General features: G+C 32.6%; 1 protein-coding gene across 3 annotated transcripts in view; it reads left to right on the forward strand.

Moving 5' to 3' along the window:
* Nucleotides 1-18,713, forward strand: part of LOC129963171 (homeobox protein Meis1-like) — a 133,886-nt gene that overhangs the window by 80,909 nt on the left and 34,264 nt on the right. For all 3 annotated transcript variants that reach the window (XM_056077310.1, XM_056077309.1, XM_056077311.1), the window contains one exon: nucleotides 5,871-6,010. In XM_056077310.1, coding sequence (XP_055933285.1) covers nucleotides 5,871-6,010 — 140 coding nt within the window. The remainder of the gene's footprint in view (nucleotides 1-5,870; nucleotides 6,011-18,713) is intronic.

Raw genomic sequence — 18,713 nt, forward strand, 5'->3', positions numbered from 1 at the left:
TTTGCTTTATAAATATTGTAATTTCTCTTTGAAGAACACTTATTATGGTTCTGGTTGCCACGAGACTAAAGTCAATAGTTTTTGAATATATTGATTTTTTTTTAAAGTGTGTTAGAGTCGGTTGATCGATTGGAGCGTCGCTAATGTGGTATAGTCTCTTGGTACTTAATGGAAGTTAAGAATTCATTTTGAAAAAAAAAAAAATGAAGGAAAAGTTAGATTTGATTACATCAAATGCATATTGAACATATGCATTATAAGGGAATAAACCAGGACAAACAATTTTTAATATAACTTGATAAAAAATAAATTAATTAACAAAATATAACAAATACTAATAAGAGTTGACTTTTTTTACTAATTTAATTTTTTTTTCAAAATGATCTCCTTTTGCAGTGATGCAGAGGCGCAAACGCGTATTGAAATTTCCAGCAATGGGCCGCAAGTCTTCTACCTTTAATCTATCCCATTCCCACCGAAGCCATTGTCCAAACTTTTGTGTGGTATAGTGCAAACCTTAGACTTCAAAATGGGCCATACACTGTAACCAAGAGATTGAGATTCGGCGAGTATTGTGCACATTCTCCAGCTGATATCACGTCCGGAAAATGCGCCTTGCATAACTTTTAGCCTCGTGAGCTGGTGCAGAGTCTTGTTGAAACTCCAATTTTACATTTCCGAAGTGCATTTTAGCCCACGGAAATACAACAGTTTCTAGAATGTTCCGTTGGTGCACTTTTTGATTTATTTTAACGCCCTCATCCTCAAAAACCAGACATGTTTTACCGCTTACGTAAATTCCGCCCAAGACCAGGATTTTTGCGATGTTTAACAATTGCTGAAATGCTAGGAACATCTACAGACTAGATCCTATAGTTTTAGTAGTTATGAGCTTTTAGATGGAAAAGAGCTTCTCATTACTGAAAAGAAATCTCTCTCAGCACTGACTTGCGGCCCGTCTAAAAAGTTTTCGGCATGTTTAGAACCGCACGAATTTGTTTTCTTTAGCTGAACTTTTTCGAATTTGTAAGACTTTAGTTCAAGCTCTGTTTTTGCCATTCATTGCACTGATTGATCCCTTATTCCCAGTTCACGAGCGATCTTTCTCATGGAAACCCTCGAATTTCATTGAAGTCACTTTTTGATAGCCTTACGGACATTGAAAGTGTTCACCATACATTTTCGTTCACTTCCTGGACTTTGACCATCATTGCCAAGCTCTTTGAAACGATAGACTGCACCAGACACTGTTTGCCGAAGCATAGTAAGCAAACGAATGACTTCATACTGTCGTTTTCTTTGTTTAAACAACTCTAAAATTGCGTATCTTTTGCTTGGCATTGTAAAAAAGCCAAAAACAATACGTAAACTAAGATGCATTATAAAATATGTTATAATTGAAGTGATAGACAAAAAGAAATGAATAAAAATTAAAATGAAGTTAATTAACTTCTATTCTATGATGTATAAACTTTGTCCGAGGTTTTGTGACACACCCTGTACCTATGGCTGAATTAGCTACCATTCTTTTCGCCTCAAATTTTGTGTCCACGAACTTACCGTTCTTCATTGTAAAAAAAATGAACAAAAAATTATAAAATCACTATTTTTTAAAATAAAGGAATTTATCTAACAAACACAATTAAAAAACTTAGGCAATATTGAAAAAACCCTATTGCATAAATCTCTTTAAAATGAAAAAAATTGAAATTGATGAATAAAGATGTCTATTAGAAATTCCTTGCAATAACTTTAGATAGTAATATTGGGGAAAAAAACTGAATTAATAATTTTAAATAATTAAGAAAATATGAAACATTTCAATTTTTTATACTAATAAATAGCAATTTAAACTGATAACAATTAAACAAATTAACCTATTACTCAAATCTCTTTAAAATGAAAAAAAATGTCTAAAATTGATGAATAGAGATGTCTATTTGAAGTTCTAAGTAGTAATATAGGAGAAAGTACTGAATTTTTCTTCCCGGTCTGCTAAATTTATAGAAAGTATTCAACTTTCCTAATAAAGCTTGATAGTTTAAAATTTTATTGCTTAAGTTTCATTTTTATTTTTTGATGAAAACATCCGGAGGGTTATAAGAATTGAATCGAAGGTAACATAATTTCTAAAAGAAAATGATATTGTAATGTTATAACGAGTTTGAAGTAATTATATTTATTTAAACGTTTTGTTTCAAATAACTCAATTCCAATAAGAGTTAATACTTATATCCAACTATAAATATTTTTTTTAGCCTAGATTGTAATCGTTATTGAAGCATGATAATTGCGCTATTATGATTTTAGAAATTGGATTTATTCTTTTTTTTTCTTTTTTTTTATCAAAACATTCTTAACTATCAAGAAAGATTTTTTCTCTCTATTTTGTAAATATTTAGTATAGTGTGCAATTTTAATCCCAGTTTTGAAAGGGTTGTTTGGTATACTTTCTGGTATAAAATGACATACTTACTAAAGAGTTGTTTTTCCTGAGGAATGAATGTATTCTCTTAGTTTTTGAAATTTTCTAAGCACGATATATTTTAAATAATGATAACAAAAAAAGGAGGGGTCAAGAACTAGCGAAGGTTTAATGGAGAAATGTCTATGATTGATTACATTTGATATCATATTAACTAGTTTCGATATTGGTCAATTTTTTTTATTCATTTCATATAGTAAATTTTAAAGAATGTTTTCGCATTCATACGGGTGACGATTATGTTGAGTAAAGTTGCTACCAAAGACTAATAAAATAAGAACAAAAATACTTTTTTATCTATCGCCTAACAAACACAAAAATTAAAGAAATTGGACAACGACAAAGTCGCGATGTTTCGAAGTTCCGCTTTGTGACAATGTTGTCACGAGCACATCCACATCATAATTTGGAATAACTATTATAATTTGTAACGAAAATATTAAAATTATTTGGACTAGTTAAGAAGAGAGCATAAAGCTCTAATGTCATGAAAGTTGGTATTTTTGTTTTTTTAATGTGTTCAAATTAATAATATAAAATATTTTTATTATTAGGATATAGAAATTATTATATTAGGATGTTTTTATGTTTAGGAATATTTTTATATTAGGATGGAGAAATTAAATGGAATTACATTGCTCGGTTTACTTAACTCGGAAGACTGGTTTACTTAATTATTTTGAAAAATTCCAGAAAAAATTTTTTTTTCAGTTCCAAATTTACGAAATTTGAAACTGCAAGAGACATCAAAATACAAATGTGAACAAATATGAAAATATGGATTTCACTTTTATTCCTTGTTGCAATTGACCTTTGAAGGAAGAATTTGTAAATTTATATTCGAAACTTTATGAGTTAGAGTGAATAAATCAGCAATTTTATAAATTTTGAAAGTTAATCATTTTACTAAATATTGCCATATAAAGCACCAGAAACTATTTTGAAGACACTGTTTTGAAAGGAAACAATCTTTTCATTTCACTTTAATGATATGTTACTCATCATATCATCGGTTATTAGACAACCCTTTGAGTCCTGGCTATCTCAATCAATTTATCCTTTTTTTTTCTGTGATATTTTTATATTAATGGTGAATCCATTTTAATAATATTAAAGTATCTATCAATGCAGTCATTAAATCTAATTTTATGCTTTCGTCTGGACATACTTCTGTTGCTTTGCAAGAAGTATTTTCTAGGAGTGCACTTAATAAACAGGCGGATAACATAACCCGATCATGTCATCTTTAATATATCAGTACTCAAAAAATAGTATTAGAACCCTTAAAGCACTTGTAAAGCTAGTAATGATATCTTTTTTATCATATTCTATCCAATTCGATTCCACCATAGATGCTTCTCAAAAGTTTTCTTTCAAAAATAGCCGAAAGGCATTCATAACTGAGTCATGGTCCTAATCTATGACGCATAAGTCAAAATGAATCTGAAGATGATATTAGATATCGTATATACTTCTCAGAAGCGTTCTTTCAAAAATAGCCAAAAGGCATTGGCAACTGAGTCTTGGTCCAAGTCTCTGATGCATATGTCAAAAATGGATCTGGCAGTGGTTTTAAGGAAAAAAACTTAGTGTTATACTTGACGAGCTTAAATTTTTTTTATCGTTACAAATCATAAAATAGGTTTTTAGATGCCATTATTCTTTGGTTGATTTTGCTTCCAAGATGCTGTTTTTTTTTTTTTTTTTCCTGTTCCAAAAATAAATTTAACAAGAATTGTTTAGTCATCTTTGGTTCCTGACTTCTCATTGTTAACTAAATTCTTTTGCCATTCAGCAAAATACATTTTAAAAAAAGAAGTGATTTAAAAATCATTAAGAAATCTCGGAAATTTTAGTTCCTAGTGAGCTGAACAATGGTGGAAAATTTTGTTAGATATAGTGCTCCAAAAAAAAAAAAAAAAATGAAATGATGAAATGGTTTTATGAAAAAAAATTAGTTCTATACTTGGCACATTTAAATTTCTTTTATTATTACACCCCATAAAATAAGCTTTTAGCTGCTATTATTCTATAGTTGATTTTGCTTCCAAGATGCGGGTTATTTCTGTTCCAAAAATAAATTGATCAAGAATTGTTGGGTTATCTTTGATTCTTGACTCTTCATTTTTAAACTAAATTCTTCTGCCACTGATTCTAATTAAAATTCTTCGTAAAAAATCATTCATTTAAAAATCATTAGGAAATATCGAAAATGTTAATTCCTAGTACTCTAAACAGTGATGAGAAAGTTTGCTAGAGGTAGTGAGTGCTCCAAAGAAACAGCTTATTATACAATTAAAGCATGAAATTCCAAAATTTCTCTAATACACGAAGGGAGCCCCTCCAAGTTCTGATGAATTATAAATATAAGTGAAAGGGGAACGAAATTAATTTATACACAAAACCTATATATCAACAAGATTGCTTTTCGACATTTTCTCCATGAAGATTCGAGCATTTGTCATATCAATAGACCAGGTTTCCGATCCCTTCGAAGAACTTTGCAGCCAGTAACTTGAGGTAGGACCCAAATTTCCTTAAAACTCCTCTTTAGCTAGAATGTTCTTTGAATTTTTTAAAGGAAAAATGTGGAACAGAAATGTTTAAATATTCACCCTTTATAGTCCTAATTTCAGCATGCTATGAAGCCAATTGGTTGCCTGGGTTTTTTCAAATTCTTCCATTTCATTGTTAAACAAGTTAACAAAATTCTCATTAAACAAGATTTTCTACTGCGACAATCTTGAGCTCTTTTCATCTATTATGGAGAACATGGCTTAGAGCCGAGTGATGTTCATCTCTTTCCTGAATTGAAGATATAATAATTCTGTACAAATGAGGAGCTTCAAAGGAATGCTAGGATCCATTTAGCATTATTAGTAGCAACATTTAAGAGGAGTTGGGAAACCTGATCCACCGAAATGCTTGAATCATCAAGACGATTATGTCGAAATGTAGCCAAAGGGCCGCGGTGACCTGATGGTGCAGTCTCAGCTTCGGAGAAGAAAGGTTTCAGGTTCGAGACCGATTCCGCGAAAGAACAGTTGTGTAAGCGGGTCTGGTACGTGTTAAATCTGTCGGGACCAAATATTCTCCCGCTGGTGAGGTGCAGAAGTTTGGAGATGAGGGTTCAGCTCGGGTGTTGTCCTCGTCATCAGACCGCGGTTCAAAATTACGACATTAGTGCAAAACAGCCCTAGTGTTTCTTTAAAGCGGAATATAACGAAACGAAACGAAACGAAATATAGCCATAACTTTTGGTAATAAATTCATTTTGTTCTCTTCTCTTGCCTTATTTTTTTACAGCCCATTGGAGCCCGATAAAAAAAAAGAATGGTCCTTGTAGTTAAAATGAATTAAAATCTTGTATTCTCTCTTATTTCAGGAGATGCAAGTGTATGCTCAGGAGAAGGATCTGGTGACGATGACGAAGATGAACGCGGTAAGAAGAGACAAAAGAAGAGGGGCATTTTTCCAAAAGTTGCCACTAATATCATGAGAGCTTGGCTTTTTCAGCATCTCACAGTAAGAAGTTTTTAAATTACTTTTGTTATAGAAAAATTAAGAGCGACTGTTTATTGGTTGATTATTTTGTTATAAATCATTTACGAAGAATTAATTTCTGTATTTTTGCACGCCTCCGATGGCGGATCTATTATAGCAATTCGTTGAAGTGCATCCCTGTAGTATAAATGGATATGTTCATTTTATGAGTAGCTGTTTGGTTATATGGTTATTAATAATTTTACAATTTCATAATTGTTTTACATTCAAAATCAAAGAAATTTATGTCCAAGAATGTAATAAGTGCTCATCAGTGAGGTAATGATCATTCACAAGTGCTAAAATGTGAGCAATAAAACTTAACCAACCTAATTAGCTGTGCTCATTGCCCAATTTACGAGCTCTTCTCAACATAGTTCTTATCAGTCTTTGAATTCCCAAAAAATACTTTTGTGAGACCAAACAGCGATGCACAAAGGAGCCACCTTTGTTGTTGAATTTTTTCTACCAGAGAAGTGTTTTTCTTCCCCATTCAGCCAGCGAAAGCAGACCTCTTGTAACAAGCCCTGCTGCAACCGGACTCTTGACGTTTATTATCGCAGATAATTCACTCTCAGGGTGAGAGGCTAGTTCGTATATTTTCCTCGCTGCCGGAGAGCGCGGCCGACATCCGAAACGGGGTATTAGGATGGCATATTTATGACTCCTGCGAAAAGTGCTAACGAGAGCTGACCGCTTTGAGTGTCCGATGGCCCTCTTTGTGCCGGCGGAGATAACGGTTTGTAGAAGGCTTTCCGGGCCAGAAAGGTCAGATATAAATCCTCGGCACTGGGATGGGTAATGGGAATACCCCCTAATCATCAGCATCTGGCTACAGGAAGAAAAAAAGCAGGGATTAAATGTGACATGCATTTACTTTTTTGTGGGCCGTTTAAAAGATTTGGATGGAGATACTAGAAGTGGTTGTGTGGCAGATTAAAGAAATAGCCAAGTTTACTTAAATCTGATATTCCTTCATAATGGTTTTAAAAAGAGTACAAAATAATATGGGGTAGACTCTCGATTACTTGAAATTATTCGAAAAATTATTTTTCTCTTAGCTTTGGCGTTAAATTGGGCATTTGGCATAGTTTTTCCTGCATGTTGTATGAACAAAGCAAAGGAGAAAACGTTAGTTTTGCTATTGTGCAATTATTTATCATTGGAAAGCAGAATAAATTCATTTTTGTAAGAATTAGTTTATTTACATTCATGTTTTATTCATTTTAATGGTGAATGTATCCGTACCATGTAATAGTGTACAATTTCTGACCTTCCGATTAGACATTATAAATTTATCTTAAGATGCATACAATATTTTTTGGACTTCCTTTCCAGTAATAAGCATACAATATAGACAATAAAAAGTATTAATAAAATACAGGCCTCTACTGAGAGGTATAAAAATATCAACAAGAATGCGTTTTGATATAAAAATAATGTTTTAAATGGTATAATAAAATTTATAAAACTCCTGCTTCTTTATCTATTTTGTTATCACGTCGACCCTTCTACTACTTTAGGCCAGATATTTCAGTTTTGTTCTGCAGTACAATAATGTCCAAAATTCTGGGTATTTTGCGAAAAATGTTCTCATTTTTATAATCCAACTTTTTACCCAGCTAAAGAGCAATCAATAATAAATTTTAATTATGATGATTAATATGTCTGTAACATTTTAAAAAATTAAGAAAATGTTTTTATTCTCGCAAAGATATTGTAATGCAGTAATCTTAATGTTTACAAAATAAACAGTACTATTTAACATTAGAGAGAAACTTTTATAATCTTAGCTTTTTTGCGTGTTTTGCTTTTTCCCCTTCGCTTTCGAGCAATTTTTTAATACTGGCTGACAAGCCTTTTTTTAAAATCATAAACAAAATCCTATGTCCCTTTTAAAGTTATAAGCGAAATCGAATTGAATTGCAAGCGCTGTATCGAACATGAGAAAAATGCATGGGATTTCTAATCACATCTCCATCTCTAATACGCTTATGCAGGTTATGTATAGACACATGTCAGTATTTAGTTATAAGAAAAATGTGTTTCTGTGTAAAACCGCGGGTTTTTTTTTCTTTCAGAAAAGACTTGACACCTATAGAGATGAATTAAAAACCTATATAAATAAATTTGAACAAAACCTTATCTAAGTATAAAATTTGATCCAAATCGTTCGAGCCGATATACACGAAATAAACTTATATGTAAAAAGAATTGCTCATTTAAAGTTATAAGATAAAAATTCAGCTGTGAAATGTATTGATTTATCTTCTTAATCGTGTTTCCTGCGATATAGTTGGTTTCTTTGAAATGTTAGAATAAAACTTGATTTTCTCCAAATCTACTATTTAGTTATTTCAGCAATTTTGACAGACTTGAAAATATTACTAAGCCCCGTTTGTCATATTCTCATTTATATAACATTCAGGAGGTAAAACTGCTCATATAATATTAAAATATTCCATTTATACGAAACAAAGGATGGAAAACTGGTTACGAACGATGTGAACAGTGGTACCAATAATAATGTGAAATAAATTATCTTGCATTTATTTAAAAGATGATGATGAAGACGAAGTGGTTATTCTATTGCAACGAACTGCAATGAAAACTTCAAGCTGATTTTGTTTGTCAAAAATCAAACGAAAACGCATTTAATGAATTGAATTTATTTCGCAATGCTGTATTTAATATTCATAAATAATAACTGGACTATCTAGCATCCGCGTTTGTACACAATATTAAAAATGTGCATAAATGTTCCATTTTATGTATATTCTTATGATTTGTGTTGTGACTTATGGCACTTTATAAGCCCACTAACAGTTATCTGTCAGCGATTTAAATCGAGTGAGCATCTCTTGCTTGTTCAGTAGCGCCAATTAGAGCTAAAAGTACGACTACTATTTAGCTTCTTCATGCGTCATATTAGCTTGCACAACCCCTTTTTACAGGGGGGGGGAGCACATTCCCATACATTTCAGATAGAACACAGCAGAACAAACATGCCCGAACCGGGACTCGAACCCAGGACGTCCAGATCACAGGGAAGACGCACTACCCCTATGTCAGGATGCCAGCTGTTATAATTTAGTGAGGTAATAAAACAAATGAAACATTACCAATTATATTTCGTGAAGTGTTAATATATCCATATTTTCTGTTATTCATAGAATTTGCTCTCTTCACAAATGTGTTTATTTGGCAATTAGGGAAATAAAATAATTAATCAATCTGTTTGCGGCTGCCTTTAAATTCCGCCGCCGTAGGCTACTGTCCATTTGGAAATTCGCCACTGAATTTAAAAACTATTAATTTTCTGTAATCTTTAATAATAATAATAATAAAGAAAGAAACATACTTTTAAAATTTTCTGCTGTTTCTGATATTCTTCTGTCACTGTGGGATCTTTAGAAACATGTAGACTCAGTGGTCTTCAGTCTTCTGCTTTTAACTGTGATTATTGATCTGATCTGCTAAGCGCTTACCTGATACAATCAGACAGAAAGTTGTTTGATGCAGTAGTTGCACAGTTTTAGTTATCCAAATCGTATTATCATTTGAAGTTTTATTATTTTATACAGTTTGCTTTTATCATTCTTTCCTCTACAGTCCATTCAAGGCCCACGAACATATATTACATTTTCTCTTCATCTACCAAAAATGAAAGGAAATTAATTTAGATACATGAATAAGAATTCCCTATTTAATAATCTCGCTTTAGGAATTTTTGTATTCTATTAAATTACAGTTCAAGTAGATAAAAATATTCTTTACAACCTCACAAAGAGGGAAAAACTCTTTCCAGGAACATATTTTCTGTCCCCTTTCCCCTGAAATTCCCTGCGGAATCCGGCCTCTCGCAAAAGTTATGGTAATTCGGTGTCATGTGGTACATTGAGTGGAGGAGAAGTCCCTGCCAGGAACTTCGGAATACGTCAATTACCACCAATCATCTTCCTGACGGGTTCCATAATTTAATTCGTCCCCAGACTGTCTCTTACATGCATTGGACACGCCCACCCGCTGTATCTGTGCTGCTCACATGGGCTGAGACCCAAAGGGGTAGAGGGGTGGTGATTATGATGAGGATGGGTCTGTGGGTTTTGGGTGAGCCATCAAAAATGGAAAAATAAGATATAAATGACTGAAAATTGGAAACTTTTAATTAGTTTTGAGGGAGATATCAAGTTATGAAATGATGGTTGGAAACTGGGTTTGGGATAAATAACATCTCATAAAATTAGCATTACGAGATGGCGCAAATTTGTTTCATTAATTCACATAATTTTAAAAATTCTTTAATGAATTCCGGGAAATATTTTATTGCTCTTGAACTGAAGTTAAAAATTGCGCTATTAATCTGTTAATATTTCAAACTGCTTGACAAATATTTCGTCTTTTAGAAGTCCCATAATATAGCAACGCTCTAAACTTTTCTAATGAAATAGAATACATTTCATAGTGAATTACAGTTAAATAATTTTAAGACCAGAACCTATGATTTTATATATAAGAATTGAATTTGTTAAACTGTAAACTCAAATATGGTTTAAATTTTATTTGTTGAATTTCTAATAAAATGAATGACTTCTAATTACTGATGATTTAAATTCAGTACATTTTGTTATTTATATCATTTAATGATAAAATTTATATTCTTAAAAATCACTTCATATACTTTATATATGGTCCATCTGATCTGAAAATACAATGGCATGCATTCAGCCAAAGCAGTGTTTCAATAAGCAATTTTATTCTCAATCGCTATCGCCCGCGCGTGTATGTGTGTGTGCTTGCTTGCCTCTCGAGACTATTGTTTTCTTCCCGTCTCTGGAAACAAGAGATAGAACGAGTTTCGAGCAATCCCTCAATGCTTACAGTATTTTTGGCTTTCCAGCTGAACGCTGCGATATAAAATATGTATTTAAAGTAAACAAGTGCTTCATTTGGGCAGCTGCTGATTTATCCATTTGCGAAGTGAAGATAAATGGCACTAGAAGCATAATATAATTTTTTTCGTCCCTCGTCAAATTCAACTTTTAAAACTGGCATAACCACACTACTGTTATATTTCCGTGGCGCCCTATAAGACTGGCACCAAGAGCAGACACTTCCCATCTTCGGTCTCCATGAACTGCCTCTCCTTGTTGATTCACTAAATTCGTGTTAATTACATGATACTATTTCTCACTTACAACGATCGTGTAACTTTTCAAAATGATCCAGTATTTCTGACTTTCCATCCGATCGTGGGTACGATGTGAAACAAATAAAGTGCTGCGTTTGTTAAAGCTCCATGTCGTCATCTCACCGTAGGATTCGCTGAGCTCATGCTCATTATGATGTTTCATCGTTCACTTCAATCGTGTGACTTTCTGTAGAAGTACAGGAACCATGCACATTTACACGGAACGAATGAGAGAAAGTTCGAAATGAAACTTTTGTCTATTGATTACGCAATTACGAACTTTGTAGTTTAATACAGCATCGTGTGCGTTGATTGAATGTTGAATGAATTTTCGTTTATGTGGCATTTTATTTTAATGCCTTCATTTCATTTTATTGTTCATTTGTTCAGCTATTTTTTTGGATTAATGATTTATTTTTATTTTGTATCTATGTAAAGTTTATATGAATGTATTGGATGATGAATGTATGATGATTGAATGTATTGGAAATTTAATTGCTTCAATCGTTTATAGAATTCCCACACATCACTATAAAGATATTATTTAATTGAATCCACTTTATCAGAGATATATTTGATAATATTGTTATTTATGGAATCTCTTGTACTTTCCTATATGAATACGTCACTCAGCTGAATATCTGTTAATTCTACTTGCTAGAAAATACAAATGAAGGTCTGATGATCCTGATAAGGTTGGCTTTCGATTGGCACCCATACTGCTTGCTGCATTTTTGAGACGTCATATTTACATAAATAGGCTAGATAAGATATATTTAGTTTAAAATCATATGTAGAACTACAATTTGCCATGATTAGGTGCCAAAGTTGAGTTATCCAGTTCCTGGTATTTTCAGATAGAATAACTATTTTTTTTTTTTTTTTTTTTTTTTTTCAGAAAAAAATCTAAAACAGAGAGGTTTCTCAAAATCTTGATGTTCAATATTTTGACGATAATTCTTAGACAAGAAAATAATAATAAAAAAAAAATGTCTCAAAGAATAAAAATTTCGAAGTGGCATTCTTCATTTTTTTTTTTTTTTTATTATTAATTCCCTTAAATTTCATCAATACATTTTATTTTCTCGTATACATAATACAGAAAATGTATGTTAATCGTCAAAAAAAATTCGAACTCGTGATTTTGACGAATCTTCACGTTTGAGACCACCCTGAGTTCGAAAAATATATTTTTAGAAAATGTCTTGTCTATGACAAAAACATCTCAAGAACTATTTGAGCTAGACGGTTGAAATTCGAGATACGGTCTTTGCACCAAATTTGCAGATTTCTGTCAAGTATTGAGTTAAAATCAGAGGAATTCCGTCTGCCTGGCTGTTCGAATATAAGCTGACACGATAATTACAAAACTAAAGGAGCTAGATAGATACGATTCGGCATACAGCTTTAACATCTATAGTGTAGTAGACACTGGCAAATATTGAGCCAAGTGCAACTAAGGGTTGATCGTCTGTCGGTCTGTACTTTCAGAAATAAGTGAACAAGATAACTTAATGATTTAAATATAATAAATTTGGTATTGGAATTTATGACTACAAGTGCAGTTTTTTTTTTTTTTTGTCAGATTTTTGTTTCAGTCGGGTGAGAAAAACGTGTAAAAACACGTATTTTTTTTTTTTTTTTTTTTTTTTTTTTTGGATACTATTAACGCATGCCAAGGTTCATTGCCAAATAACTCGCCAAGGATGACCGATAGATTCAGTAAAAATGCTAAATTCATGCCAGAAGTGTTCCAAAAAGATATTCTCTGGCATGGCAAGTTTATTAGAGAGTATGCGAGAAGATTTTGAGGAGACCACCAAGCTGGTTAAAAAATGAAACTCCGTAATAGGTATAATCATCATTTTGCACTAGAAAATTAATGCAATAATTAATGTCTAAACAGTGCAATAATAATAATGTATTTTTGTAGATATGTCTTGTAGCCATCTCGATGCAAATACATGTCATGTAAGCCTTATGCCCATAGCCAACACTATAATTAGTATGAAACATATAAAATCTCGGCTCTTGCGGATTTAAAATATGTTTATAAATGTATTACTTCTGAGTACTATACTGATTTCTAATTTCCCATCCCGAGACTTTCTACCGCATCTGGTTTTATATCTCGAAAATTGGGAAAAATCAATTCACTCACCCTCTCTTTTGCACGGCCGACTCATTATGCAGCAGTTAACGTACTTTGCATTTATGACACGTGAATGCTGCGAAGCATGTAATAGTCTTCGAGGCTTCTTTGCATTTGGCGCTGGGACACCCATAAATTCTACAGGACAGAGCATCTTTCAGGCTGGTTGGCTACATCCGTCTTCAACTCAATTCAACTGAAGCACAGCGAGTCAGTTCACTCGGCGAGCTTCTTCACATGCAAAATTCAAATAAAGTTCGAGTTGGCATGAAATTTATGCACAAGTTCCAACTGGTTACCAGCGCCAAAGAGGCAGGGGATGATTTCCCGCAGAGTTTCGTACTTTAGCCTCAAAAGGGTTCGAGGGAGGGAGTGCATACATTTTCAAGTAGGTTGCCTTTCCAGCACACGCCTCTAATAAAATTACCATTAGTGAAGGGGGGGGGGGAGTTTTATTTAACGAGGGATGATGTTTCGACAAATTAGATTTAGAATCTCAGGATTCAGATTGTTTTAAGTAAGCGAGTATTAGGTGCGGCATTTGGGCATTTATTCTAGTTACCTGCTGTTTGGTAACTGGTGAAAACTTATTACTGTAATTACTGTGAAATAAATTGCTGCATTTCGGTGGAAAAGAAAGCATAAATTTTATCGCTCGTTTTTTACATAAAGAAATAATAAGCGTAAATTTGCGTGGCAATGGTTGTAAGTGTTGCCATTGCAGTTTGATTAATAAAAACGTAACATTTGAAAATATCGCTAAAAGTTGGCTGACAGTTTTAATCTTCAAATTTCTAATGAAGTGATTTTTTTTTATTTATTTTTTTATCTTGTTGAACACACTGGATTTTAAAACAAAAGCAACAAAAAGAATGGGAAAATATTTATTTATTAGTCCTTTGAGAGTGATAAAATTTAAAACATGACATTTTTATGGTATTATAAACTCTAGTTTGCAAATGTTTGTATTCCAAGTTCAATGTTATGTAATTTTATATTATTGTTCCAAAAAATCTGTTAGGTCTGTTTAGTGTTCATTTCACTCAAGCTTTATGTTAAGGACCCTAAGATAAAATAATTAATGAAATTTTCTTTTAATATGTTTGCAAAATCCTGTAACCAAATAGAGCTATAAAAATCTATATGCACAAAATACTTGCAATAAAATAAGGCATTTATTTTATACATGCTGTACTTGCGCGATTCTTAATAGTTCAGATTGTCGATAAAATAATAGATTAATTCTGACCTTTACTATAGCGGTTGGATATACTATTTGATACATCTATTGGATGATGAAACTTACCATTTTATCTTATAAAAGGGAGGAGGAAAATATAAATTCGTCTCTAGGGAAAATTTTCACAAGGCAAACAATTAATATATTTGTATATAAACGAGTTATATGAAAATTAAAGGAAAAATTGTGAGGGTTCTCAATATTTGTATCTAAAACTTTTTTTTCGATGATGTTTACTTTATGGGGCTGTGTTTTGTAATTCAAATTGTATTATTAAATGAATAAAAAATACCGTTGTTGTTCTTTATATACCATTGTTATACTTTATATTGGCAAAATAAATAAGTTTCCAATTGGTTGGATGAGACTTTAGAATCTTAAATGAAATATTTAACTATTTGAACCAAAAGAAAGTAAAATAATATAACTTGATCGAAGATAAAAAATTAAAGAAGTTGAAACTATTGTGAAAATGGATTCATATATCTATCGAATCAAATGGAAATCCCATATTCAAACCCAAAAAAAATTTGCATTAAACTTCGAAATTTTATGTGTAGAAAATGTGTACTATTTCAAATGTTATTTCTTTTGAAGATACGACTACATAATGATGACGGACACTGTAAATAGCAATATTAACATAAAAACTGTTATATTTGGGTTGAAAATAAGCTAACGGTACCTGCATTTGTTGTCTTTGACCTGTTCCATGAAAACCATAATATTGGGTTGCTTGTAGCATCTTTTAGCATGAGCCTATATTTTTACAAAGAAAATAATCAGAATTGACATTGGTTTGTGCTATCCATTGTGCCAGTTAAGCGCCTGTGCGAGAAAAGTTAATGGTTACGATTGAGGAGACGGCATTCTACCCCGCTTGGGGCTTTGATGAATAGTGTTTTTCAACCAGTAGTATCAGTAGTTGCACAATTTCAACACCTTAACAGTCGAGGTCGCCTGATACACTCCTTGAAACATTTGGTAATGGCATTTTATCGAGAAGCGATATTTTAGAATTTTTATCTCATTTAATAAATCGAAACAGCATGTCGCTATTTAGCGATTTTTTTCCCCCCCTCTTTCGTTTTCTAGAAGTCTCAGAACATCTCAGTCTGTATAGTAATTTAGGACAAAACGAGTAGCGAGGTCATCAGTTGAGTAAACGCAGATCACTTTGCTAATTTCTCTGGGTTTTCAAGCCTACCTTGTTTTTTTCATCCAACCTTACACCTGATTAAAGTAATTAACACGTGTCTTCACTTTGGGGGAGAGGCATTCACACGTGCTCTGTTAGCTGAAGAAGCAAAGCATCAGACGTGTATTCCTATCTCATTAGCTTTGATTTGAAGGACGTTATATCTAGAATGTTCTACCATTAAATGTATGGCACAATTTTCTGCTGTTTATCTATCTAGTATTCACAACTGATATAAAACTGGGGTTTGATCTGCATTGCAAAGCATGATTATTACGTTTCCAGTAAATTCTTTTATATATAATTTATTGAAAAGGACACTTCGGCTTTTAAAGTAATTTTTAGAATTGGAAAATTCTAGTAGCCTTTAGTTATTGGATCTTTTAGTAAGAGTTCTTAAAATAAAACGTTTGTCTCCTGTGAAACTGCGTAGAAGAATTTTAGAACAATGAAAACGTTGACAGTGCGAGTGTCTGTAAATTATTTTTTATTATAATGCCAAATCGTCAAAGATGCAGTCTTAATTTGAAACAAGATTAAAACTTTTTCTCCCCAAATAACTGTAGTTAATTTAATTTAATTGTTTAATTGAATTGAATTGCTTATAATTTTGACCAAAATACATATGAGGTGATGAGAGTCGTTTACTTAATGATAGGATTTCAAAATTTACCACCTGTTGAGAAGGGATTTGATTTTGAGAGAAGTGAGGAAATTCTGATCCTGTTTACGATTTCTTCTTTCAATTTTCAGCCGTTCTCTGCGAATGAAAATTTATTATTTCTTATGCATGAAATATGTTCTGCGATCAAAAGTGTACGTGTGTGTTATAAAATTACCTATTGGAAAGTTTAATGAATTTAAAGGCTGAACTAGAGGGAGTACTTGTGAGATAGCATTGTTCGCTAAAATAACAGTGTTTAATGAAATCTTAATTTTAATCAAATATTTTAACCAATTAACTGCTAAATTTACTTTTTAAAGTCTCTCAAATCCCCTTTTACGTCAATCGACGATTCATATACTTCAAACGCAAAACAAAAAGCTGCATGGTTAATTTTCATAAAAAAAATCATAATAAAGCGATTGTTTCTTTTTTATTAGATAAAAAATTACACATCGACCACGCCAAAATGAGGTTTGGGATTGACGTGTATACACGTCAAACGCACTTACCTTGCTAAATCAATATTCTTAAAGCCTTGTCACTCGCTTCAGCTTTCTTTCGAATAGCAGATGTATTGCTCCCATTTCCTGTAAAATTTGTTTGCAAAACCTCTACAATTCAATTTGAGAAAAAGAAGTGTTCATTTATTACGACTGAGAAAAAATTCATAAATTTTTAGCGAATCTCAGTGAAATCTTTTAAGCCAAGGTGTTTTGCTTTGCTTGTTTGAAAATATTGGAAAATCGGACATAGTGAGTCTCTGCTAGAGTATTTGCCATTCCTTCTTGTTGCTAGTTAAAATTTTAAAAGAACGGGAATGGTTATCCCCCCCCCATTTTTTTTCTCTCGCATACTCTCTAATAAATTGTCATACCAGAAAATGCCTTACACGGCATTAACACTTAATAGTTACGAAACATGAATTCAACATTTTTACCGAATTTGTCATCCTTGGCGAGTCATTTGGCGATTCATCTTTGGCATGCGTTAATAGTATACAAACATCGAATTTTTGTTTTAAACGTGTTTTTTTTTTTTTTTTTTTTTCGACCGAATGAAAAAAAAAATTGACACGAAACTGCACTTGTAGTCACAAAATCCCATACTTAATTCAATATATTTAAAGCTTTGCGTTTTTTAATCATCGCATTTATTTATTTCTGAAAGTACATACCGACAGACAATCAATCCATAATTGGATTTGGCTCAAAATTTGATACCTGTCTGCATTATAGATACTCTATACTATGAATAAGGGGAAGTGAAAAGGTCTCTATTCGAATTAAATTATCGCGTTTACTTATCATCATGATGATATGAATCACCCATATACATCATTCTTATCACCATGATCAATAAATGAAAAAAAAAAAAGCAAGCATTACTAGTAAACTTTTAGATAAAGTGTAATATTGGAGTTTTGTATTTTAATCACTCTTGATTTAGGTTGCGATAATTTCTTAAAAATGTATTCTTGATCGAAAGTAGCTAACTTTGACTTAAGATGTGTTAAGCTAAATCTAACTGTAAAAACCAGTAATGAAAATGACATAAAGTGAATAGAAGTTCTCTTTTGCACCATACAATTCACAGAAAAACTGCGATTTCGTAACACGTTTCATCTCTCCACACAGGCACCCTTCCATGCCAGGTGTTTCATATTTGATATCGCAATATAATAACTTCGTGTGTGACTGATTATTATGAGACTCATTCAACCAGACAATATCTCAGGCAGTTATTTTCAGCAGAAAATTTCTACGAGGCCTTTGGGTGAACTAAACGCAACAAGGATATTTCTGGATGTCCAAAACGGCCTGAACGATGACAAATAGGCTTTGCTCTACATCCTCCAGCTTCTTCTTTGAGCCCCCCCCCCCTTCCCCGGATAGCAGGGATTGGGCTGCCGGCTCAGTGGGGGAGTTTGGTCCTGATTTATGGACAGGCCTGAATAACTGGCCCCTGCGGGTTGGTGAATGTTATTAATTGCTTCTGCCTGCCATGTCCATTCACCTTGCCGGTGGTTTTGTAAGGGATGTCTTCTGCACCTGTTTTTATTTTTAAAAGCGAGGGAAAAGGCACGTGACCGATAAGCACGATACATGCCCCTGGGGGAGAATGCTGGGAAAAAAAGTTGAAACTTCCCTTTCAACGGCTTTGATACTAGAGCTTTTTATTCTAGAATTTCCATCCCTTCTTTTCATTATCTCTTGCTGAAGCAAATTCTTGTAAATTTA

Source organism: Argiope bruennichi, chromosome 3 (genome assembly GCF_947563725.1).
Source record: "Argiope bruennichi chromosome 3, qqArgBrue1.1, whole genome shotgun sequence".
NCBI lineage: Eukaryota > Metazoa > Arthropoda > Arachnida > Araneae > Araneidae > Argiope > Argiope bruennichi.